The sequence below is a fragment of the Gossypium raimondii genome, chromosome 5 (genome assembly GCF_025698545.1).
Source record: "Gossypium raimondii isolate GPD5lz chromosome 5, ASM2569854v1, whole genome shotgun sequence".
In the NCBI taxonomy this organism is placed as follows: Eukaryota; Viridiplantae; Streptophyta; class Magnoliopsida; order Malvales; family Malvaceae; genus Gossypium; species Gossypium raimondii.
Window position 1 is genome coordinate 56356009 of NC_068569.1, and position 24260 is coordinate 56380268.

Consider the following 24260-nt stretch of genomic DNA (forward strand, 5'->3'; position numbering starts at 1 on the left):
GAGCAGTAGCAAAGATTATTGAGACTAAATTGAAATCCATGAAAGAAGACATAAACAACACCACCATACAAAATATTACACTCAAACAAACCATTGCAGATAGTACGAAATGCAATGAAAGACAGAGGAATTGGTACAATAATAAAGACAGACACATACCAATGCAACCCTTCACCATAGGCAAAACGGTCTACAAAACAAGAAATTATGAAAATACAACCCTAATTCTTGAACATCATTTGCAGTAATTAGATCCTTCTTCGTCTACTGCTGCGATTGCCTTTCTTTGACTTTCTTCTTTGCCTCTTCTCAGGTTGGTTTTCAACCAAATTCACCAACCATTTCGGCTTTCCAGTTTGGAAAACAACATATCCCACGAACATTCCGAACACTACTCCGCATCCATAACCTATCAACACCACTTTCCAACCAAAAGCAATGTCTGATTTTGAGCCATCTTTTTCAAGCACATTTGGAGGTGCTGGCTCAATGATGTTGCAACCTTTCGTGACCGGAAATCCACATAGTCCCTTATTTCCTTCATATGAATCATTTCCAAATGTGTTGAATTGTTTTCCTTGAGGAATCCGACCATGGAGTTGATTTTCAGAAACATTTAAAGACGAAAGAAATGGCAGATCTGCCAATCTATTTGGAATCGTCCCAGACAACCTGTTTGAAGATAGGTCCAACCATTCAAGATTCGTCAAATTCCCTATTGAGGTGGGGATATCACCATTAAGGTTATTATGAGAAAGGTTGAGCCCTTTCAGTAAGTTAAGCTTCCCAAAAACCTTTGGAATACCCCCTTCAAACTGATTGTTTGATAGATCAATGATCATCCACATGGTGAAAATTTTCACCAATTCCCTCTCCTGTCCTCTCATAACAATTCCAATGGAATAGGTATAGAAGCCACTACCTCTCTGAACATACACCCCCATGTACGACATTGTACTCCCAATCTTCTCTAGATTTGTGATAGCCTTGAAGCTGTTGATGTATCTCACTGGTAGGGGTCCAGAAAAATAATTGCTTGAGAGGTCAAAAATTTGGATTTTAGAGAAAAAATAGCTAGACTTGGAGCTATTGACACTCAAGGAACCATGCATATGATTTGACTTCAATACAAGAACTTGCAAAAATGGAAGACTTCCCAACCAATGAGGAAATGTATCATTGATCTTGTTGTTACCAAGATCTAGCACTTCCAGACCACTACAGTTAAGGATGGATGGTGTCAAAGGCCCTTCTAACAGATTTCCATTTAAGTTGAAATTACTCAGTTGGCACCTCTCTGCAAATGTTAGAGGAATCATCCCATAGAACTTGTTCTTCTTCAGATTCAAGGATTCAAGGCTGTTGCTCAAATTTCCAAAACATTGCGGAATTGTTCCACTCAAGTAATTGTGGGACAAATCAAGAATTTGAAGATAAGTGGCATTGCATATTAAAGAAGAGACCTCTCCATTGAAACTATTATTTGAGATCAGAAAGACATTGATGGTCGAAGCTGGAATTGGAAGATTTCCATGGATCAAATTGGAGCTTAAGTCAAGAAATTCAATATTCTTCCATGGAAAGTGCTCAACTTCTGTCAAAGAGTTGTGAGATACGTTTAAGTAAGTCAAAGAGTCATTCCCCACATCTTGCATCCACTGTGGAATCTTGCCTTCAATTTTGTTGCAAGAGAGGTCTAAGCTTTCCAAACTTTTAAGCCCTTTCAAAAATTGGGGGAATTCACTAAGATTGCAAGATGACAAAAGTACGTCTGTAAGATTAGGCAATATATGATTAACAGTAGAAGTAGTATTAGATGTTAAGGATAGGCTGTTATATGAAAGGTCAAGATATTCGAGATTTGGAAGGTTTGAGAACATGCGAGACTCTATGACACCACTAAGATTATTTGAGGATAAGCTGAGGTGGGTAAGATTAAGAAGTTGGAATATTGAAGATGGAAGAGGACCTTGGAGTTTATTATTCTCTAACGCTATCAATTCTAGTGATTTGGATTGGAATTCTTTGATATGCCCACTGAATTGATTTTGAGAGAGATATACTGTCTTTAAGGAAGGAGCAGTATACAACCATGACGGAAGTGTTCCATTGAGTAAATTGTTAGATAATTCTAAATATTTTAGATGAGGAAAAGCGGTTACCTCATCTGGAATGGAACCTTCTAAAGAATTATAAGATATTTTCAAATGTTCTAGCTGCATTAGGTTTAGAATTGACAATGGAATTTGTCCACTCAATTGGTTATGCCACAAGTATAAATCAGTGAGTTGCAAGAGGTTACCCAATGATCTTGGAATTTGTCCACTCAAATGGTTCGCCGTCAAGTCTAAATGACTAAGTTGCAAGAGGTTTCCCAGTGATCTTGGAAGCGGTCCTGATAAGTTGGAATGGGAGAGAACTAAAAACTTCAAGGACACAAGATTCCCCATCGAGTTAGGCAATCCTCCAAAAACATCTGCGCCTATAAGAATCAAGTACTCCAAAGATGATAAATTTGTGAGTGAGACAGACAATCCTTGAAAGAAAGAATTTCCTGATAGATCTAAGTACTTTAAGGCCTGTAGATTATCAACTGAATCAATGAATTCTGTAGAGAAGGACACGGACGACAGATCCAAATGTTCAAGATTGCTGCTCCGATTGAACTTCAAAGGATCAAGATTGAGGTTTTGGTTGCCTCCCAAGTTGAGGAGATTGAGGTTTGGCAAATCAAAAATGTTTTTTGGGAATTTTCCTTGCAAATCACAACCAGCAAGACTGAGAGACCTTAGAGAAGAGGATAGATTCATGAAGACATGAGCATTAACAGAAGTCATGTTGATTCCATCCAAAAACAGATGTCTGACCTCGGTTAGGTTGTGAACAAGTCCCTCCAGAGCATGTTTGTCAATTGTTAGTACATTAGCCCAAAAGGAGAGATCAAGTGAAACCAATTTTGACAGGTGGGAGACTTGGGATGGGACTTCTCCTGCAAACCCTGTATAAGAAAGGTTGAGGTAGAATAGGCTTGTAAACCGACCGAACTCGGATGGAATTTTGGAAAGATTAAAATCATTGTAGGCAAGGTTGAGTTTTTGAAGGTGAGGAAGAAGGAAGAGAGTGGTATTGGAAGGGAAGTTGCCATATAGCCAACTGCAGCTCAAATCAAGGGCAATAACATGAGCATTTAGGTGGTCACAAGTGACCCCATCCCATGAGCAGCAATCTGTACCCTCCTTCCATGAATTTGTCATGGGGTAAGATTTAAGGCCAGCAATCCCATCGCAATATAAAGTAGGAAGCATTGTCTGAGTAATGGAAAAAGAATTCTTGAACTGGATTAGTGAAGCAGCTTCAGGGTGAGAGCAGGAGTGAGATCCTGAAGAAGCAGCATAAAGATGGGGAAAGAAGAGGAATAGGCAGAGAAAGAGGTAGGAGGCCATGTTATGTTTATAGAGGAAGATGAAGGATAGGAATGGTACTTATAGGCAACAAATAATACCACAACATTGTAGTCTTCTTTTTACCATATATTTTCCATTCTTAAAATTTGATGTTTTTCTTTTAGCAAAATATTGTATTTCATTTGAAGTCCTAAACAACTAAAAAAATTAAGATTGATGAGATTACAAAGTAGATTGACTTAGTCTTCTTTCCTATAACACTTAAAGAATGTCTTGTCAACCAAAGTTAATTAATGTGAAAATTCTTTTTTACACAAAAGAACAAAATTGTGCTCTATTCACTACGTTAGAGGAAGAAGACTGCTAGATTTTTTAATTATTTTTTCTTTGAAAAATTTGAGAGTTTTTTACTGCCATAAGCCAATAAAAAAAAACATGTATTAATTTTATTTTTAAAAATTGTGTGTTTGATTGTGAAATAATTCATCGTCCTCCACCACAAACTATCCATGTTTGCTGTGTGAAAGCAGGTACTTCCATAAAGAAATTACTAAGGAGATGGGATTCACCAATTTTACCTAAACTCGCATCAACATTGTTTAGTGCTCCCTCAATTTCACATCAATGCATTCAATTTCAAAATAGGTTACCAAGACTACAATATCTATTCACTTGGTCTTGCTTCCTATCACTGTCAACCAAACTTGATCGACTAGCAGTAGGGAAATTTCAGTCATTTGCAGTATAATGTACAAGAATTACACTCCCACAAAATAATTTACAATATGGACTAACACTCCTTTGTTTCACTAAAAATAATTTTTAAAAAACGATTTTTAGAAAGTAATTTTGAAAAATGGTTAAAAGATAATTTTGTTTCTGAAATAGTTAATTTTTTTGGTGTTTAGATAAATTTGTGTAAAATATTTTTGATGTTTAAAAAATTAGAAAATATTTCATAAAAGTTGTCTTTAATGAAATCAACATATATTTGAAATTTTGTTATGTTTTCATTGTTTACTTAAGTTTATTTCATAAAGCCTATTTATATTTTAATTAATCATATTTTAGTTTTAATTAATTTTAATTTACTTAATTAAGCTTAATTGTTAATTTCGTACATTAGAATATAAATTTATGTTTAATTAAGTTGAAAGTGATAAATATTTATTTTGAATATTATTTGGATAAGTTGAAAATGATTTAATTTGATAAAATTGAAGTCAGGGCCATAGAACTATGATTTTTACTGACAAAATCTTGGATGCAGAGATCATTGAGACTAAAAAATGAAAGTCATGAAAGAAGACATAAATAGTTGAACCATACAAAATGTTACATTTAAAACAAACCCTTACAAATACTACCTAATGCAATGAAATATAGATGAATTGTTACAATAACAAAGACAGATGCATGGCAATGCAACCTTTCACCATGGGAAAAAATTTGACGGACTTCAAAACAAGAAATTATGAAGATACAACGTACACACTTGAACATCATTTCCACGAACTAGATCCTTCTTTGTCCATTGCTGCGACTGCCATCCTTTGACTTTCTTCTTCGCTTCTTCTCATGTTGGATTTCAACCAAATTCACCAACCATTTTGGCTTACCAATTTGGAAAACAACATATCCCATGACCATTCCAAACACTACTCCGCATCCAAAACCTATCAACACCAATTTCCAACCAAAAGAGATGTTTGATTTTGAACCATCATTTTCAAGCACATTTGGAGGTGGTGGCTCAATGATTTGCATCCTTTTGAGACCGGAAATCCACATAATCCCTAGTTTCCTTCATATGAATCATTTCCATATGTGTTGAACTGTTTGCCTTGAGGAATCTGACCATGGAGTTGATTTTCAGAAACATTGAAGGACGAAAGAAATGCCAAATCTGCAAATCTATTTGGAATTGTCCCAGACAACCTGTTTGAAGATAGGTCCAACCATTCAAGACTTGTCAAATTCATACCACAATTATAAACACTGTCATATGACATGAATAACATACCCACATATTTACTGTCACATGGCATGAAAAACACACCCTCATATTCACTTTCACATCAGTCATCATAAGCTTATAACATATGTCATAGCAATCTAATATATGTTCATAATTTCACAATTTCACAAGCGTACATGTATCACATTTAATCATATGCACGAGAAAACTTACTCACTTACTCTCGAAATTTAGTGTAGGGGCTTAGGCTACCATTAAATTCTCAATTACACAATGAATCATCTACGAGCAATGATTCCAAAACACTCATAGATATCAACTTTAGCCAAAAATCGAGAGCTTGAACTAGCTCTTCCTCTAACTCGTAGAAGGCTCTAATGAATCCGAGGCTTCACACATGACAATCACACAATACCCACAGTCAAATGACAGCCAAGCACCCACTTAAACTAACCAAAACACAAGCCTAAGCTACCTTCTCATGTAACCAAACACTTTAGCATGACGAACTTAAAATGCAAATATATCGATCTACACTTAACATTTTTGCATGAAACAAGTTTCAATCATCCCCATATTTATCTATAATTAAACTCATACAAAACTGAACGTTTTAAGGTATCGATATTTTTCAACATGTTTGGCCATAATAATGAAAATTCATTAAAAGGCGAGAAATTGTTAATGAAACTTGTAAGTAATTTTAGAAACTTTCTAATCAAGTTAAAACAAGTTGAAAAACACTTTCAAATCACATTTTTATCCACAATCTCAAATTCCACTATTAATGATCCAATTTTTGAGTTTTAATTAAAACATGCAATTTCATAACTAAAAACTCAATTTTAAAGTCTAAATAACTTTAAAAATTAATGGTAAAGTAAATGGTTACATTTGATGGAAGATTAAACGAGTTTTGACTAAATTTGAAAAACCCACTATTGAAGATGATGATGAAATCTCTGGAGTTTTTGAGTGTTTTTCCTGGAGAATTATGAAGGTAATTGACTTGGGAATTATAAGAAATCAAAGTATTATTGTTTGGGAATAAAAAATCAATTGAAAGATAAAGGGAATAGCAAAGGACGGCAATAGCAAACTTTGGAGAGTAACCATCGTGAAATAGAACTGGGATTGGGGTTTATTAGGTTCAATTTTAAAAATTGGTAAAACTGCAATATAAGTGCTCACTATTTTAACTTTGTTACAAATTATTCCCTTTTTTTTTTTTCTAAAATTTAGGAATTTAAAACTTATTTTCAGAAATTGACTCAATTCCCTAATGGCCATTGTCGAAAACATTGTCGAATACCAAGCTTACGAAATTTTGAGCACATATAGGCTAAAATTCCTAAAATACACTCGAAATTCTTCGACCCTATTTTGGGGTGTTACACACATGGTCATGATTCGTGTTGAATTAATCCATCATTCACCGTAATAAGACTTGTCGTTGTAATAATTTATTTTGATATGTATTATTTTATGATGCATAAACATCATAAATTTTTATATTATGAAATAATATAATTAGTTAAATCATCTAATATCTAAAAAATAATTATTATTTTAATAAAATCATTCATCAAATTTTTGTTTTCAAATTTCATACATGAAATTAACAAATAAAGATAGCTCTAAATAGCAAAACATGGTAGGATGGTTTTTTTGTGCAAACTTAGGATTTCAATTCTCATCAAGGAACTTGCAAGCCTATTATAGTAGAAATGTTTTATCCAAACGATAAAGATGTTGATGCAACATTTTAGATTGCAAATTCCTTGCTCACATTTGGAATCCTAACCACAGGGACTTGCAAGCCTATTAGCTCCAGGAACTTTAGATTGTACTTGCAAATTCCTTGCTCACATTTGGAATTCTATTCTGGTTCATCTCATTGAATACATCAAATGGAGGATCAATACGCTGAAAACGGATCAAATCCCTTGCAATGTTGTTTGGATCACAACAGCTCATCTTTCAATCCTAGATGGCTCCGCCAATTTCTTGAAAGCATACATAAACTGTTAAAGAAATAAATGGATAAAACAACTACAGGATAGAAGGCTGAAAATTTACGAAGGGCAATGACCTTAATGTTAAAATTCCAACGTCCATTCCTTGGAAAGATATCTTCACCATTGCCCACTCAAGAGAACTCAAATAGCAGCAAGATCTAGAATAAAATGTAACCCTCAACAACACACAAATGTTTGTTCTGTCAAGGAACAATACACAGACATATTCACCTACCGTTGGTGCTGGCAGAATATGCCCATTCACTTGGGTGAAATTAGAGTTGATATTAACCCCACAAGATTTCTGCACCATAATTACTGCTAAGTAAAACCTGCACATAAATTTTCATTCTTCACTAGAAACTGAAACTATTTTTGTAAGTAAAAATTAGTTGTATTCATTCTTCGCATAATTGATCTTTTGTTGTGGAAGTATTGTATTTCCGGTAATCCATTAAGTATTCAGTGTTTGATACAATAGATTTGCATTTTACTATTGTATTTTGTGGAAGGAACCTTTACCTATTTTGTTTTTTGCATTTCTGATTAGTTTACATTTTTCAGTAATTAATTTATGTTGTTTTTGCCAAACTTTGTAGCGTTTCACTTTTGGTAAAATTTCACCCTTGGTCCCTTTAAACTCCTTCTTGCTTTAATTTGATTGCTTTCTAGCGTTGCAAATTACATAACATTCTTCAAATGTCTTACTAAATTCTCACTTTTACGAGTGCTATGATAATCAATTAAAATTCAATTCAGTTTTAAGTTCAATATAACACTTACATGGCTACAAAATGTGTCCTTAACCCCAAACAATCCAAATTTGCAGAGAAACCACCCATTATATATAGGTTTGCCAATGAGACGGCAAGCAGACTGCTAGCTAGAAATTCATGCATCTTTGAATCACCAATTCAATTAATAAGCTTAAGTAAAGGAAATAAGGACTTTACATCCTCCAATTAAAGCAACCTATATGTACCCTTTTACAGTCTGCATTGTTCCATGTTTCAATTCATTACATCATTCCTTCAACTCTGCTATATATTATTACCGTCTCCAGATAACCAAACCTTTTACTGCTAACTTGTAAAAAAAATTATGAAAATACAACAGAGATCATTGACACATTGTTGAAGTTGGCTTGCAGGCAGACCAAGAAGCAGACCAAGCTGTCCGAGCCATGCAAGCTGCAGCTGAAGCTTATGCTGCCGTTTTGCTACTTTCAAATAGATATTTTATTACTTAGTTAGATATGAACTAAGTTGTTGATATGCCTGATGTAATTAGGTGCTGATAGATTGATAAATCAGCTTTACCAAGTGTACCAAGTTACTAAGCCACATAGTGGAGTTAGGTATGTGTTTAGGTAACATTTTCTTATTTTTGACCAGCTGATTGCTTGGTATATGTAATGGCAGTGTGCCTTCATTCAAACATAATGAAATCTTTCAGAAAAATCTTCTTCATTTGGTCTTTACTTAAGCATTTTTATTCACAAAGCTCTTGCTGTTTTTGTTTTGTTTGTTGAGCAAGATATCAATGCTTTATGCTTAAGTTTCTGTCAAAATTTCTCATTCTGTTTTCTTAGTTCCTACAGTCATTTTGTTCTCCTTTCTCCTTTACTGAGCAGTAGCAAAGATTATTGAGACTAAATTGAAATCCATGAAAGAAGACATTAACAACACCACCATACAAAATGTCACACTCAAACAAACCATTACTGATAGTACGAAATGCAATGAAAGACAGAGGAATTGGTACAATAATAAAGACAGACACATACCAATGCAACCCTTCACCATAGGCAAAACGGTCTACAGAACAAGAAATTATAAAAATACAACACTAATTCTTGAACATCATTTGCAGTAATTAGATCCTTCTTCGTCTACTGCTGCGATTGCCTTTCTTTGACTTTCTTCTTCGCCTCTTCTCATGTTGGTTTTCAACCAAATTCACCAACCATTTTGGCTTTCCAGTTTGGAAAACAACATATCCCACGAACATTCCGAACACTACTCCACATCCATAACCTATCAACACCACTTTCCAACCAAAAGCAATGTTTGATTTTGAGCCATCTTTTTCAAGCACATTTAGAGGTGCTGGCTCAATGATGTTGCAACCTTTCGAGACCGGAAATCCACATAGTCCCTTATTTCCTTCATATGATTCATTTCCAAATGTGTTGAATTGTTTTCCTTGAGGAATCTGACCATGGAGTTGATTTTCAGAAATATTGAAGGACGAAAGAAATGGCAGATCTGCCAATCTATTTGGAATCGTCCCAGACAACCTGTTTGAAGATAGGTCCAACCATTCAAGATTTGTCAAATTCCCTATTGAAGTGGGGATACCACCATTAAGGTTATTGTGAGAAAGGTTGAGCCCTTTCAGTAAGTTAAGCTTCCCAATAACCTTTGGAATCTCTCCTTCAAACTGATTGTTTGATAGATCAATGATCATCCACATGGTGAAAATTTTCACCAATTCCATATATTTTCCTTTCATAATAATTCCAATAGAATAGGCATAGAAGCCGCTAGTATAATCTCCCACACCCATGTATGGCCTTGCACTACCTTTTTTCTTGAGATTTATGATAGCCTTGAAGCTGTTGATGTATCTCACTGGTAGGGGTCCAGAAAAATAGTTACTTGAGAGGTCAAAATTTTGGATTTTAGAGAAGAAAGGGCTAGACTTGGGGCTATTGACACGCAAAGAACCATGCATATGATTAGACTTCAATACAAGAACTTGCAAATATGGAAGACTTCCCAACCAATGAGGAAATGTATCATTGATCTTGTTGTTACCAAGATCTAGCACTTCCAGACCTCTACAATTAAGGATGGATGGTGTCAATGGCCCTTCTAACAAATTTCCATTTAAGTTGAAATTACTCAATTGGCATCCCTCTGCAAATGTTGGAGGAATCGTCCCATAAAACTTGTTCTTCTTCAGATTTAAGAATTCAAGGCTGTTGCTCAAATTTCCAAAACATTGCGGAATTGTTCCACTCAAGTTATTGTGGGACAAATCAAGAATAAGAAGAGAAGTGACATTGCAGATTAAAGAAGAGACCTCTCCATTGAAACTATTATTTGAGATCAGAAAGACATTGATGGTCGAAGCTGGAATCGGAAGATTTCCACGGATCAAATTGGAGCTTAAGTCAAGAACTTCAATATTCTTCCATGGAAAGTGCTCAACTTCTGTCAAAGAGTTGTGAGATACGTTTAAGTAAGCCAAAGAGCCTTTCCCCACCTCTTGCATCCACTGTGGAATCTTGCCTTCAATTTTGTTGCAAGAGAGGTCTAAGCGTTTCAAACTTTTAAGCCCTTCCAAAAATTGGGGGAATTCACTAAGATTGCAAGATGACAAACGTAAGTCCATAAGATTAGGCAATATATGGTTAACACAAGAAGTAGTATTAGATGTTAAGGATAGGCTATTATATGAAAGGTCGAGAAGTTTTAGAGTTGGAAGGTTTGAGAACATGCGAAACTCTATGACACCACTAAGATTATTTGAGGATAAAACGAGGCGGGTAAGATTGAGAAGTTGGAATATAGAAGATGGAAGAGGACCTTGGAGTTTATTATCGTTTAACCTTATGAATTCTAGTGATTTGGATTGGAATTCTTTGATATGCCCACTGAATTGATTTTGAGAGAGAGATATTGTCTTTAAGGAGGGTGCAGTATACAACCATGACGGAAGTGTTCCGTTGAGTAAATTGTCAAATAAGTATAAATATATTAGATTAGGAAAAGCGGTTACCTCATCTGGAATGGAACCTTCTAAAGAATTATTATATATTCCCAAGTATTCCAGCTGCGTTAGGTTTAGAATTGAGAATGGAATTTGTCCACTCAATTTGTTCCCGGACAAGTCTAAATAAGTGAGTTGCAAGAGGTTCCCCAATGATCTTAGAATTTGTCCACTCAGTTGGTTCCACGACAAGTCTAAATGAGTGAGTTGCAAGAGGTTTCCCAATGATCTTGGAACCGTTTCTGATAAGTTGGAATTGGAGAGATCTAAAAACTTCAAGGACACAAGATTCCCCATCGAGTCAGGCAATCCTCCAAAAACATTTGCTACTGAAATTATCAATTGCTCCAAAGATGATAAATTTGTGATTGAGACAGACAATCCTTGAAAGAAAGAATTTTGTGATAGATCTAAGTACTTTAAGGCCGGTAGATTGTCAACTGAATCAATGAATTCTGTAGAGAAGGACATGAAAGACAGATCCAAATGTTCAAGATTGCTGCTCCGATTCAACTTCAAAGGATCAAGATTGAGGTTTTGGTTGCCTCCCAAGTTGAGGAGATTGAGGTTTGGCAAGTCAAAAATGTTTTTTGGGAACTTTCCTTGCAAATCACAATAAGCAAGACTGAGAGACCTTAGAGAAGAGGATAGATTCATGAAGACATGAGCATTAACAGAAGACATGTCCATTCCATCCAAAAACAGATGTCTGACCTCGGTTAGGTTGTGAACAAGTCCCTCCAGAGCATGTTTGTCAATTGTTTGCTCATCATCCCAAGAGGAGAGATCAAGTGAAACCAATTTTGACAGGCGGGAGACTTGGGATGGGACTTCTCCTGCAAACCCTGTATAAGAAAGGTTGAGGTAGAATAGGCTTGTAAAGCGACCGAACTCGGATGGAATTTTGGAAAGATTAAAATCATTGAAGGCAAGGTTGAGTTTTTGAAGGTGAGGAAGAAGGAAGAGAGTGGTATTGGAAGGGAAGGTGCAATATAGCCAACTGCAGCTCAAGTCAAGGGCAATAACATGAGCATTTAGGTGGTCACAAGTGACCCCATCCCATGAGCAGCAATCTGTACCCTCCTTCCATGAATTTGTCTTGGGATAAGATTTAAGGCCAGCAAAATCATTGCAATAAGAAGAAGCATCCTCTATTATGGAAAAAGAGTTCTTGAACTGGATTAATGAAGAGCAGGAGTGAGATCCTAAAGAAGAAAAAGAAGCATAAAGATGGGGAAAGAAGAGGAAGAGGCAGAGAAAGAGATAGGAGGCCATGTTATGTTGGTAGAGGAAGATGAAGGATAGGAATGGTATTTATAGGCAACAAATAATACCACAACATTGGTGTTACAGTCTTTCTTTTCTTTTACATTGAAAAGCTATGGATATTAGATTTTCAAAATTTTTGTATTTTTCACAATCATCAACAACCACTTAGTCCTTTTATCATATATTTTTCATTCTTAAAATTAGATATTAGATTTTCAAAATATTTGTATTTTTCATTTGAACTCTCTAAACAACTCAAAAAATTAAGATTAACTTAGTCTTTTTCTTATAACACTTAAAGAATGTGTGTAATCTATTCACAGGTTAACCAAAGCTAAGTAATGTGGAAATTCTTTTTCACACGAAAGAACAAAATTGTGCTCTATTCACTACGTTTGAGGAAGAAGACTGTTGGAAATTTTATTCACCGATTCCATAAATTAAAACGTGTATACTTATATATATATATTTATAACCTCATAATTCAAATCTAAAATCTTATTTGTTATAAATTCTAATAAATTTATTTGGGAATAGTTATTTTCATTCGTTAATTATTTCTCTTTAATCAAGTAAAAATTAAAACTAAAAAGACATAATGATTACTTTTACCCTTGAAACTTATATGGTTCGTTAAATCACCCATTGATGACATATTAACCTTTGAGTTAAACTCAAATTGCTCTTTCCTTTGTTATAAATTAAGAGTATAACTAATTTTGATAAGAATGGTTACTTTTCATTAACACAGTTTAAAGGACCATAACACGTAAACTTTGGTCTATTGCAGAATTCACATGCAATGCAGGACATTTACATTATGCAGAATTCAACACATATATGGGAATTTTTGTATTTCCACAATCATCATGTTTTTAGTGATCAACAACTACTTCCTTTTTACCATATATTTTTCATTCATAAAATTGATTACTTCTTTTTACCAAAGAAGTAAAATAATTAACATTCCTGAGATTACAAAGTCTTCTTCCTTATAACACGTCAAATTTGGTCCCAAATAAATTTCCACACAAAATTAAGAATACACAAAGGCAGGATGAATTATTCCATGTTTGAACATCTGCAACATAAATGCATATGGCAAAAAGGCTCAAACCATACCTTAAGTTCATGAATTCTCATCATCACATGTTTATAAATGCAACTCAAACTTGAATAATTGAATCTTTTGTAATTCTACATGTATTTGTTTTTTTTTATGGTGAGCAGTATAATGTTTACTAAAAATTGAAATTCAAGAAAGAAGACATACATAGTTGCACCATTCAAGATAAACTTACCTCGAGTATTGATACTCGGGTTGAAGTATCGATACCAAATCTTTTTTATCATATATTTTTCATTCACAAAATTGGATACATTTTTTTACCAAAATTTTGTATTTCATTTGAATTCCCTAAACAACTGAGAAAATTAAAATTGATGAGATTATAAAGTAGATTGACTTAATCTTCTTCCTTATAATACGTAAAGAATGTGAGTGTCTATTTACTTAGTATGTATGGCTGTCAAGCAATGTAGAAATTTGCACACAAAAGAACAAATTTGTGGACTACTTAAAAATTCAAAGCATGTGTGGCCAATATTCATTTATTTTATTGCATAAAATTCAAGGCATGTGTGTTGAATAATTTTATCCAAGAAGCATATTTTCCACAAAACTTTAATCGGTTGGCATTAAATATGTCATTTTCTATTAACTGCAAGAAAACTATCCGGTAAACTACATCTTCTTCTTTTAGATAAAATTTTGTAAAAAAATTTGACATTATCACTTATATAGTTATATGGTCCTTCAATTTTATTTTTTTAAAAAAAAGTAATTTTAACTCTCCATTTAATATTTCACCTCTTTGAGTTTTTAAATTTGTGTTATTTATCAAATCATCCAGAATGTATGAAAAAGTTAACATTTGTTAACTTTATTGACGGAACATACATATCGATATCATATAAACAATTAATTGATTTTAAATTTTAAAATTTTAAAAATAAAACATATATTAAAATTTCTAAGAAATGAGAAAATTTGGAAGCATTGCAAAAGAATGTGCAATAATTCCAAACAAATTAACGCAACATTTTAGTTACCACTTATATAGTCCTTCAATTTTATTTAAAAAAAATTATTTTAACTCTGCATTTAATTTTTCGCCTCTTTAAACTTTTAATTTGTGTTATTTATCAAATCTTCCAAACAAATTAACGCCGTAATAACCCATTTTTCCCGGCCCATAATTAACCAAATTAAAAAAAACGAAATATAAAATTTTAATAACAGTCCACTACAAACACAATAAGTAGCAGGCCCAAAACCCAAATGCACTACCTAATTACAAACCCAACTAAACCCTAACCCAATACAAACCCCAAAAGCCCAGCTTGCAGCCCACAACACTAAAAACAATAGAAACCCTAGCAACAGTTTCAGCCGCCGCAACAGTGGCCCCAGCGCTGCAGACTGTCCTCCGCGCGTGTCAAGCCTCCGCGCGCGTGCGCCTCCAAGCTAGCATGTACCTGCAACGAACAATAAACAGCAAGCAGCAAGAGAGGCAAAATAACAGATTGATAGCTAAAAAATAAAGAGTTTTTTTGTATTTTTTCTTTTTTTCATTTTTCGGTTATATAAAGCCACTTGTGATACTGTAAAAGGGATTACGCATTCGAAAGAAAAAAAAAAGAATCAAATAGCAGCATAATTTTAAGGTGGTTTCCGATTTCTACTTCTTTTTTTTTCTTTTTCCTTTGATTTGTTTTTATTTGTTGATTAAAAGATAAAAAAAAGGGAAGTTCTTACCTACATATTGCGCCGCCAGGAGCCTTCGTCCCTTCTGTTTCAAATCGAAATGGGGTGGGCAATGGTCGAATCAAAAGCGGCGCACATAGGATAGATTTTAGGGTTGGTTAGATTTTTTTTTTTTAGAAATGGAGTGTCTGCTAATGTTAACTTATATATAGCGTATGAAACGACGACATTTGATGCCATTTTAGTGGTTTCAAAATGGCGTCGTATAGGGCCGAGATCCGTGCGGTGACCCGACCCGGGGAGGATCCGCGTGTTTTCACTTTGGTGGGATATTTGTGCGCTAGGTTCTCTACCTTTGCACTTTGTTTTAATTCGGTTTATTTTGATTCTTCAAATTGGGCTGCATAATTTCCTGCTGACTACATTTTAGTCCATTTGCAGCGGTGCGTTTTGGTGGGCAAGGAATATTTCCTATTTTAGTCCCCATGTTATTCGCGGTTTGTAATTTGGTCCTTTCCTTTTATATATATAATAATTTTATATAATACTATTTTATATATATATAATTTGTATTAAGTTTTTTATATATCATCGATTTCATATTTACGTATTTTTCTACTTATTTCATATATAATCTGTTTCATTTAAAACTTTACTTTATTATATACTTGATTTATATCAACCTTTTATACATACTATTATACGATACGTATATTGTTTATTTTAAATTAATATGTATATATTATTTCATGTATTTCGGTTTTCTTCATATACAATATTCACTTTAAAATTCATTTTAATATTATTTTTTCGTAGTATTTATTTTTATCTTCATTTTTGACTTATTTCAAACTCATATATGTATATCTATTATCTTTGCTAATGTGCATACATATGCAACTTCATTTAAATATAAAAATCTAAAATAATTAAATATGTATAAATCTAAAATATCTTAAAATTAAAACTAAAAATTTTAAACTAATGCAAATTTTTATTATTTAAAAATCTTAAAATTTTCAAATTAAATTCCATTTGTTTTCCACCGTTGAAGAACACCTTCAATCACATTAACAACTTCATGCTATTTTGCCTAGAAATTATTTTGCAAATTTATTTTGTTTTATTTATTTCTAAATCCATATTTCTTTTCTGTAACTCCAATTATTAGATTGTTTAGGGTTTTGAGTAACTTTCGATTTTGGAATTTTAGATTTTTAAATTTAAATACGAAGTGCTCTTCTTCTTCTCCAAACCCACAAATTTTCTACCAAATTTCAACTCAAGGTTTTACTTTCAGCTATAAATAAAACATATATTATATTTATAATGACCTAAGAATAGTAGAGTCGACGCCGATCTACATGAAAAAGGAGGGAAAAAAACAGGCAAAGAAAGATGATATGAAGAGAGCATAAATCAATAAAGCAAATGAAAAACGAGTAGAATTAAAGTAAATGGGTATTTAATATTTTTTTGTGAAAGTTCAAAGACTAATTATGTATGAGCTTGGATGTGGAAAAATTAGTTGGAAATTTTTTCTTGCACCAATTGATTTTTTTATATAGAATTTGTATTTATTTTTAAGATTTTTAAATTTTGTTACAATTATTTTTATGAAAATTTGAAAATATAAAAATACTTTTGAACTATAATTCAAGGATTAAATTAGCTATTAATCATTTGAATAAATAAAACATATACATGAATTAAGTAATTAATCCACAAGCAATGTTGGACATTTTCATAATGCCAAATTTCACTTCAGATTTAGTTACCCATAATCATATTTAAACAAACAAAACATAACAATCACACAAAATAGGCATAACTAGAAAACATGAGAAAAATGAGAAAAGCTTGAAAACAATTACAATGGTAGCAAAGGAAATGTAAAAAAAAAAACTTAAAAATCAGATTTTTAATGATGAAGGGAATTGATCATTTATATTAAAACCAAGGATTAAACTGAAAATACAAAGAGTTGAAGGTACTAAACTAGCAAACAAACCCTAGCTGCAATGTTAATTAACTTAACTAACTACTATTGGAACCAAGAAAAACTAAAAGAAAACATGAATTACACCCTAGAGTTATGGAGAAGAAAACAAAAACTCTAAAAATAAAGAGGAAATTTGAAAACCATGAAATGTTAAGTGTGCCTTTTGTTCAGCCAATTTTTTTCCCTTTCTAGCAAATTACAGATCCAAAAATAGTGGCCAAATTGTCCTTGATCGTTTAATTTTGGTTAGGGGACATGTTGGAAACGGATTACCCATACGGTTATATTTTGTCTCCTCTCATCAATGATATTGCCATACCCAAAGTTTGGTATCGCGATATCCACAACAATCTTGGGGATCCTTAGGAGTTTTGAGTATCGCGATACCTTATGACTGGTATCATGATAGCACTGTTGATGGCTCAATCTTCCTTGTTTTTAACATTGTTATGGGTGTTACGACTTTCAATCTTCCTTATTTTTAACATTGTTATGCAATACCCTCTTTCTAGGTGACATTTTCGCTCCTTCCGGGTCACCATGGGCTCTCTGCATCACTCACCAATCACATTAGATTCCCCGGGTGCCATTTGACCATCTCAGGTCTCAAAATAGCATCAAAATGCACACTAATCATTTATTAATATAAATAACTAAAACTAAATAAAAACACAACAAAGATATCTAAATTGCTCGAAAATAAGCTTTTAAGTGTGATGGAGAGCCTAATTTGACATATCAATTTACAGCATGTCATAAATATAATTTATGGAACCTTGTTAAAATTTTGGGTTTCTTTATTAGTTTTCTTTCAATATTCTGTATGGTACATTTGTATTAATATATTGTGCAGATCATAGACTAAATTGCTTTATTAGTTTTCTATTGTTAATCTCACTTTTTATTAATTAAGGAATACGAATTAGAATTAATATGAAATTACTATTTCAACATTTCATAAGAAAAAGCTAAAATAATATTTGTCATATCCCATATGCTCATATATAGCTTGTCGAAACCATTTTCTTGTAAAAGGGGGGTTGACTTTGGTTTTAAAACGAAAATTGGAGTCGTCACCGATTATTTTTATGAGGTGTAATCGGGTCACCTCGTAACGGTTTAATTTATAACAATTTTGGTCTACGAAATTTAGAAGAAAAAAAGGGGTTCGGGAGTCGGTTACGTACGAGGAAGGATTAGCACCCTCATAATGTCCAAAATTGGTACCTAATTGATTACTTAATGTCTTAATGTCGAAAATTAAAAATTCGAAAAGAATTTAAAATAAGATCCCTGTTTATTAATGTTATTTATTTTAAAAGAATTTGCTTGAATAAGTTGCAATGAATGTCAAAGACCCTCCCGTCTCGAGATAACTAGTGTCACGTCCCGTAAGTGAGGATACGACGCTTGGAAACCTAGAGAATAAGCCTGGCTTTAACTCTTACTGAGATTTCGTGTGTTTTGAAATTTAAAAGGATATTTTGTTATTTAGGTTTAACGAGAAAATCGAAACCTCGTAAGTTAGGGTACGATTTTTCTCGAATTTTCAAAACGCAAAATTTTTTTTTTGAATTTAAGTAAAAACTAATGTAATATGTAATAAGATATGTGTTTAATTTATTCAAACATCGCCTGAAAGTGAACAAATAATTTTAAAAAAAATGATGTATAATGCAACATATTAACTACTACAACGAAAGTGAAATGCAATGAAAGTCATGAAATCGAAAGATTATCGAGACTAAATTGAAAGTCATGAAAGAAGACATAAACAACACCACCATACAAAATGTTACACTCAAACAAACCATTACAGATAGTACGAAATGAAATGGAAAGACACAGGAATTGGCACAATAATAAAGACAGACACATACAAATGCAAACCATAGGCAAAACGGTCTACAGAACAAGAAATTGTGAAAATACAACACTAATTCTTGAACAGCATTTGCAGTAATTAGATCCTTCTTCGCCTATTGCTTCGATTGCCTTTATTTGACTTTCTTCTTCGCCTCTTCTCTTGTTGGTTTTCAACCAAATTCACCAACCATTTTGGCTTTCCAGTTTGGAAAACAACAAATCCCACGGACATTCCGAACACCACTCCGCATCCATAGCCTATCAACCCCACTTTCCAACCAAAAGCAATGTTTGATTTTGAGCCATCTTTTTCAAGCACATTTGGAGGTGCTGGCTTAATGATGTTGCAACCTTTAGAGACCGGAAATCCACATAGTCCCTTATTTCCTTCATATGAATCATTTCCAAATGTGTTGAACTGTTTGCCTTGAGGAATCTGACCATGGAGTTGATTTTCAGAAACATTGAAGGACGAAAGAAATGGCAGATCTACCAATCTATTTGGAATCCTCCCAGACAAACTGTTTGAAGATAGGTCCAACCATTCAAGACTTGTCAAATTCCCTATTGAGGTGGGGATACCACCATTAAGGTTATTATGAGAAAGGTTGAGCCCTTTCAGTAAGTTAAGCTTCCCAAAAACCTCTGGAATACACCCTTCAAACTGATTGTTTGATAGATCAATGATCATCCACATGGTGAAAATTTTCACCAATTCCATATATTGTCCTTTCATAACAATTCCGATGGAATAGGTATAGAAGCCGCGACCTCCAGGATCATTCACCCCCATGTACGACTCTATAATACCAATCTTCTCTAGATTTATGATAGCCTTGAAGCTGTTGATGTATCTCACTGGTAGGGGTCCAGAAAAATAATTACTTGAGAGGTCAAAAATTTGGACTTTAGAGAAAAAAGGGCTAGACTTGGAGCTATTGACACATAAGGAACCACGCATATGATTTGACTTCAATACAAGAACTTGTAGCTGTGGAAGACTTCCCAACCAATGAGGAAATGTATCATTGATCTTGTTGTTACCAAGATCTAGCACTTCCAGACCATTACAATTAAGGATGGATGGTGTCAAAGGCCCTTCTAACAGATTTCCATTTAAGTTGAAATTACTCAATCGGCATCCCTTTGCAAATGTTGGAGGAATCGTCCCATAGAACTTGTTCTTCTTCAAATTCAAGAATTCGAGGCTGTTGCTCAAATTTCCAAAACATTGCGGAATTGTTCCACTCAAGTTATTGTGGGACAAATCAAGAATTCGAAGAGAAGTGACATTGCAGATTACAGAAGAGACCTCTCCATTGAAACTATTATTTGAGATCAGAAAGACATCGATCGTGGAAGCTGGAATCGGAAGATTTCCACGGATCAAATTGGAGCTTAAGTCAAGAACTGCAATATTCTTCCACGGGAAGTGCTCAACTTCTGTCAAAGAGTTGTGAGATACATTTAAGTAAGTCAAAGAGCCATTCCCCACCTCTTGCATCCACTGTGGAATCTTGCCTTCAATTTTGTTGCAAGAGAGGTCTAAGCTTTCCAAACTTTTAAGCCCTTTCAAAAATTGGGGGAATTCACTAAGATTGCAAGATGACAAAAATAACCTTGTAAGATTAATAGTAGAAGTAGTGTTAGATGTTAAGGATAGGCTGTTATATGAAAGGTCGAGATATTTGAGATTTGGAAGGTTTGAGAACATGCTAAACTCTATGACACCACTAAGAGTATTTGAGGATAAGCTGAGGCCGGTAAGATTGAGAAGTTGGGATATTGAAGATGGAAGAGGACCTTGGAGTTTATTATTCTCTAAGCGTATCAATTCTAGTGATTTGGATTGAAATTCTTTGATATGCCCACTGAATTGATTTTGAGAGAGATCTATTGTCTTTAAGGAGGGAGCAGCATATAACCATGACGGAAGTGTTCCATTGAGTAAATTGTCAGATAAGGCTAAAGATATTAGATTAGGAAAAGCGGTTACGTCATCTGGAATGGAACCTTCTAAACAATTATTAGATATTTCCAAGTATTCCAGCTGCGTTAGGTTTAGAATTGACAATGGAATTTGTCCACTCAATTTGTTCCCTGACAAGTCTAAATAAGTGAGTTGCAAGAGGTTCCCCAATGATATTGGAACCGGTCCTGATAAGTCGGAAAAGGAGAGATCTAAAAACTTCAAGGACACAAGATTCCCCATCAAGTCAGGCAATCCTCCAAAATCATTTGCGCCTGAAATTATCAATTGCTCCAAAGATGATAAATTTGTGATTGAGACAGACAATCCTTGAAAGAAAAAATTTCCTGATAGATCTAAGTACTTTAAGGCCTGTAGATTATCAACTGAATCAATGAATTCTGTAGTGGGGGACATCCACGACAGATCCAAATGTTCAAGATTGTTGCTCCGATTCAACTTCAAAGGATCAAGATTGAGGACTGGGTTGCCTCCCAAGTTGAGGAGATTGAGGTTTGGCAATTCAAAAATGTTTTTTGGGAATTTTCCTTGCAAATCACAATAAGCAAGACTGAGAGACCTTAGAGAAGAGGATAGATTCATGAAGACATGAGCATTAACAGAAGACATGTCCATTCCATCCAAAAACAGATGTCTGACCTCGGATAGGTTGTGAACAAGTCCCTTCAGATCATGTTTGTCAATTGTAAATTGCTCATGGACATAAATCAAAGCGGAGAGATCAAGTGAAACCAATTTTGACAGGCGGGAGACTTGGGATGGGACTTCTCCTGCAAACCCTGTACGAGAAAGGTTGAGGTATAATAGGCTTGTAAACCGACCGAACTCGGATGGAATTCTGGAAAGATTAAAATCATTGTAGGCAAGGTTGAGTTTTTGAAGGTGAGGAAGAAGAAAGAGAGTGGTATTGGAAGGGAAGTTGCCATATAGCCAACTGCAGCTCAAGTCAAGGGCAATAACATGAGCATTTAGGTGGTCACAAGTGACCCCATCCCATGAGCAGCAATCTGTACCCTCCTTCCATGAATTTGTCTTGGGATAAGATTTAAGGCCAGCAATCTCATCGCAATAGAAAAAAGCATCCTCTGTCTGAGTGATGGAAAAAGAATTCTTGAACTGGATTAGTGAAGCAGCTTCAGGGTGAGAGCAGGAGTGAGATCCTGAAGAAGAAGCATAAAGATGGGGAAAGAAAAGGAATAGGCAGAGAAAGAGATAGGAGGCCATGTTATGTCTGTAAAGGAAGAAGAAGGATAGGAATGGTATTTATAGGCAACAAATAATACCACAACATTGGTGTTACAGTCTTTTTTTTCTTTTACATTGAAAAGCTATGGAGATTAGATTATCAAAATTTTTGCATTTTTCACAATCATCAACAACCACTTAGTCTTCTTTTTACCATATATTTTTCATTCTTAAAATTAGATGCTTGTTTTTTAGCAAAATCTTGTATTTCATTTGAACTCCCTAAACAACTAAAAAAATTAAGATTGATGAGATTACAAAGTAGATTGACTTAGTCTTCTTTCCTATAACACTTAAAGAATGTCTTGTCAACCAAAAGAAATGTTTAATTTTGAGCCATCTTTTTCAAGCACATTTGGAGGTGCTGGCTCACTGATGTTGCAACCTTTCGAGACCGGAAATCCACATAGTCCCTTATTTCCTTCATACGAATCATTTCCAAATGTGTTGAATTGTTTGCCTTGAGGAATCTGACCATGGAGTTGATTTTCTGAAACATTTAAGGACGAAAGGAATGGCAGATCTGCCAATCTTTTTGGAATCGTCCCAGACAACCTGTTTGAAGATAGGTCCGACCATTCAAGACTTGTCAAATCCCCTACTGAGGTAGGGATACCACCATTAAGGTTATTATGAGAAAGGTTGAGCCCTTTCAGTAAGTTAAGCTTCCCAATAACCTTTGGAACTCCCCTTCAAACTGATTGCTTGATAGATCAATGATCATCCACATAGTGAAAATTTTCACCAATTCCATATCTTGTCCTTTCATAACAATTCCAATGGAATAGGCATAAAAGCCACGACCTCCAAGATCATTCACCCCCATGTACGACACTGTACTACCAACCTTCTCTAGATTTATGATAGCCTTGAAGCTGTTGATGTATCTCACTGGTAGGGGTCCAGAAAAATAATTACTTGAGAGGTCAAAAATTTGGATTTTAGAGAAAAAAGGGCTAGACTTGGAGTTATTGACACACAAGGAACTATGCATTTGATTTGACTTTAGTACAAGAACTTGTAGCTGTAGAAGACTTCCCAACCAATGCGGAAATGTATCATTGATCTTGTTGTTACCAAGATCTAGCACTTCCAGACCTTTACATTTAAGGATGGATGGTGTCAAAGGCCCTTCTAACAGATTTCTATTTAAGTTGAAATTACTCAATTGGCATCCCTTTGCAAATGTTGGAGGAATCGTCCCATAAAACTTGTTCTTCTTCAGATTCAAGAATTGAAGGCTGTCGCTCAAACTTCCAAAACATTGCGGAATTGTTCCACTCAAGTTATTGTGGGACAAATCAAGAATTTGAAGAGAAGTGACATTGCAGATTAAAGAAGAGACCTCTCCATTGAAACTATTATTTGAGATCAGAAACACTTTGATCGTCGAAGCTGGAATCGGAAGATTTCCACGGATCAAATTGGAGCTTAAGTCAAGAATTGCAATATTCTTCCATGGAAATCGCTCAACTTCTGTCAAAGAGTTATGTGATACATTTAAGTAACTCAAAGAGTCATTCCCCACCTCTTGCATCCACTGTGGAATCTTGCCTTCAATTCCGTTGTAAGAGAGGTCTAAACTTTCCAAACTTCTAAGCCCTTTTAAAAATTGGGGGAACTCACTAAGATTGCAAGATGACAAAAATAAGCTTGTAAGATTAGCAGTAGAAGTAGTACTAGATGTTAAGGATAGGCTGTTATATGAAAGGCCGAGATGTTTGAGATTTGGAAGGTTTGAGAACATGCTAAACTCTATGACACCACTAAGATCATTTGAGGATAAGCTGAGGTAGGTAAGATTGAGAAGTTGGAATATTGAAGACGGAAGAGGACCTTGGAGTTTATTATTTTTTAGATATAAATATTCTAAGGAGGGAGCAGTATACAACCATGACGGGAGTGTTCCATTGAGTAAATTGTTAGATAAGTATAAATATTTTA

General features: G+C 34.2%; 4 protein-coding genes and 1 long non-coding RNA gene across 5 annotated transcripts in view; 1 reads left to right on the plus strand and 4 right to left on the minus strand.

Annotated features, from left to right (window-relative positions):
* The window catches only part of LOC105768548 (receptor-like protein 7), a 29980-nt gene extending 8288 nt beyond the window's left edge, over nucleotides 1–21692 (minus strand). The window contains exon 1 of the mRNA XM_052630622.1: nucleotides 21631–21692. Coding sequence (XP_052486582.1) covers nucleotides 21631–21686 — 56 coding nt within the window. The 5' untranslated portion in view covers nucleotides 21687–21692. The remainder of the gene's footprint in view (nucleotides 1–21630) is intronic.
* On the minus strand, nucleotides 1–23278 carry LOC105768542 (receptor-like protein 9DC3). The gene is made up of 2 exons (XM_052630641.1): nucleotides 23164–23278; nucleotides 1–965 (listed from the first exon to the last, which is right to left on the minus strand). The coding sequence occupies exon 2, from the start codon at nucleotides 951–953 to the stop codon at nucleotides 249–251; it is 705 nt and encodes a 234-aa protein (XP_052486601.1). The 5' UTR covers nucleotides 954–965; nucleotides 23164–23278; the 3' UTR covers nucleotides 1–248.
* LOC128041196 (receptor-like protein Cf-9 homolog) overlaps nucleotides 1–24260 on the minus strand; it is an 81889-nt gene that overhangs the window by 15152 nt on the left and 42477 nt on the right. The window lies entirely within an intron of this gene.
* LOC128041198 (uncharacterized) overlaps nucleotides 1–24260 on the plus strand; it is a 78688-nt gene that overhangs the window by 12223 nt on the left and 42205 nt on the right. The window contains exon 2 of the long non-coding RNA XR_008195863.1: nucleotides 3012–3086. This is a non-coding gene — a long non-coding RNA (uncharacterized LOC128041198). The remainder of the gene's footprint in view (nucleotides 1–3011; nucleotides 3087–24260) is intronic.
* Nucleotides 9035–21332, minus strand: LOC105768539 (receptor-like protein 35). Its single transcript, XM_052630626.1, has 2 exons — nucleotides 20147–21332; nucleotides 9035–10240 (listed from the first exon to the last, which is right to left on the minus strand). Exons 1-2 carry the CDS (start codon nucleotides 21291–21293, stop codon nucleotides 9276–9278), a joined length of 2112 nt encoding a protein of 703 aa, XP_052486586.1. The 5' UTR covers nucleotides 21294–21332; the 3' UTR covers nucleotides 9035–9275.

Bases quoted from the DNA above. Each gene is read 5' to 3' on its own strand.
- LOC105768542 (XM_052630641.1), bottom strand. From the start codon at position 953: ATGTCGTACATGGGGGTGTATGTTCAGAGAGGTAGTGGCTTCTATACC.
- LOC105768539 (XM_052630626.1), bottom strand. From the start codon at position 21,293: ATGGGGAATCTTGTGTCCTTGAAGTTTTTAGATCTCTCCTTTTCCGAC. The intron at 10,241-20,146 runs GTCTGGAAGTGC...TTAATTGTAGAG, and splicing joins ATCCATCCTTAATTGTAATG to GTCTGGAAGTGCTAGATCTT.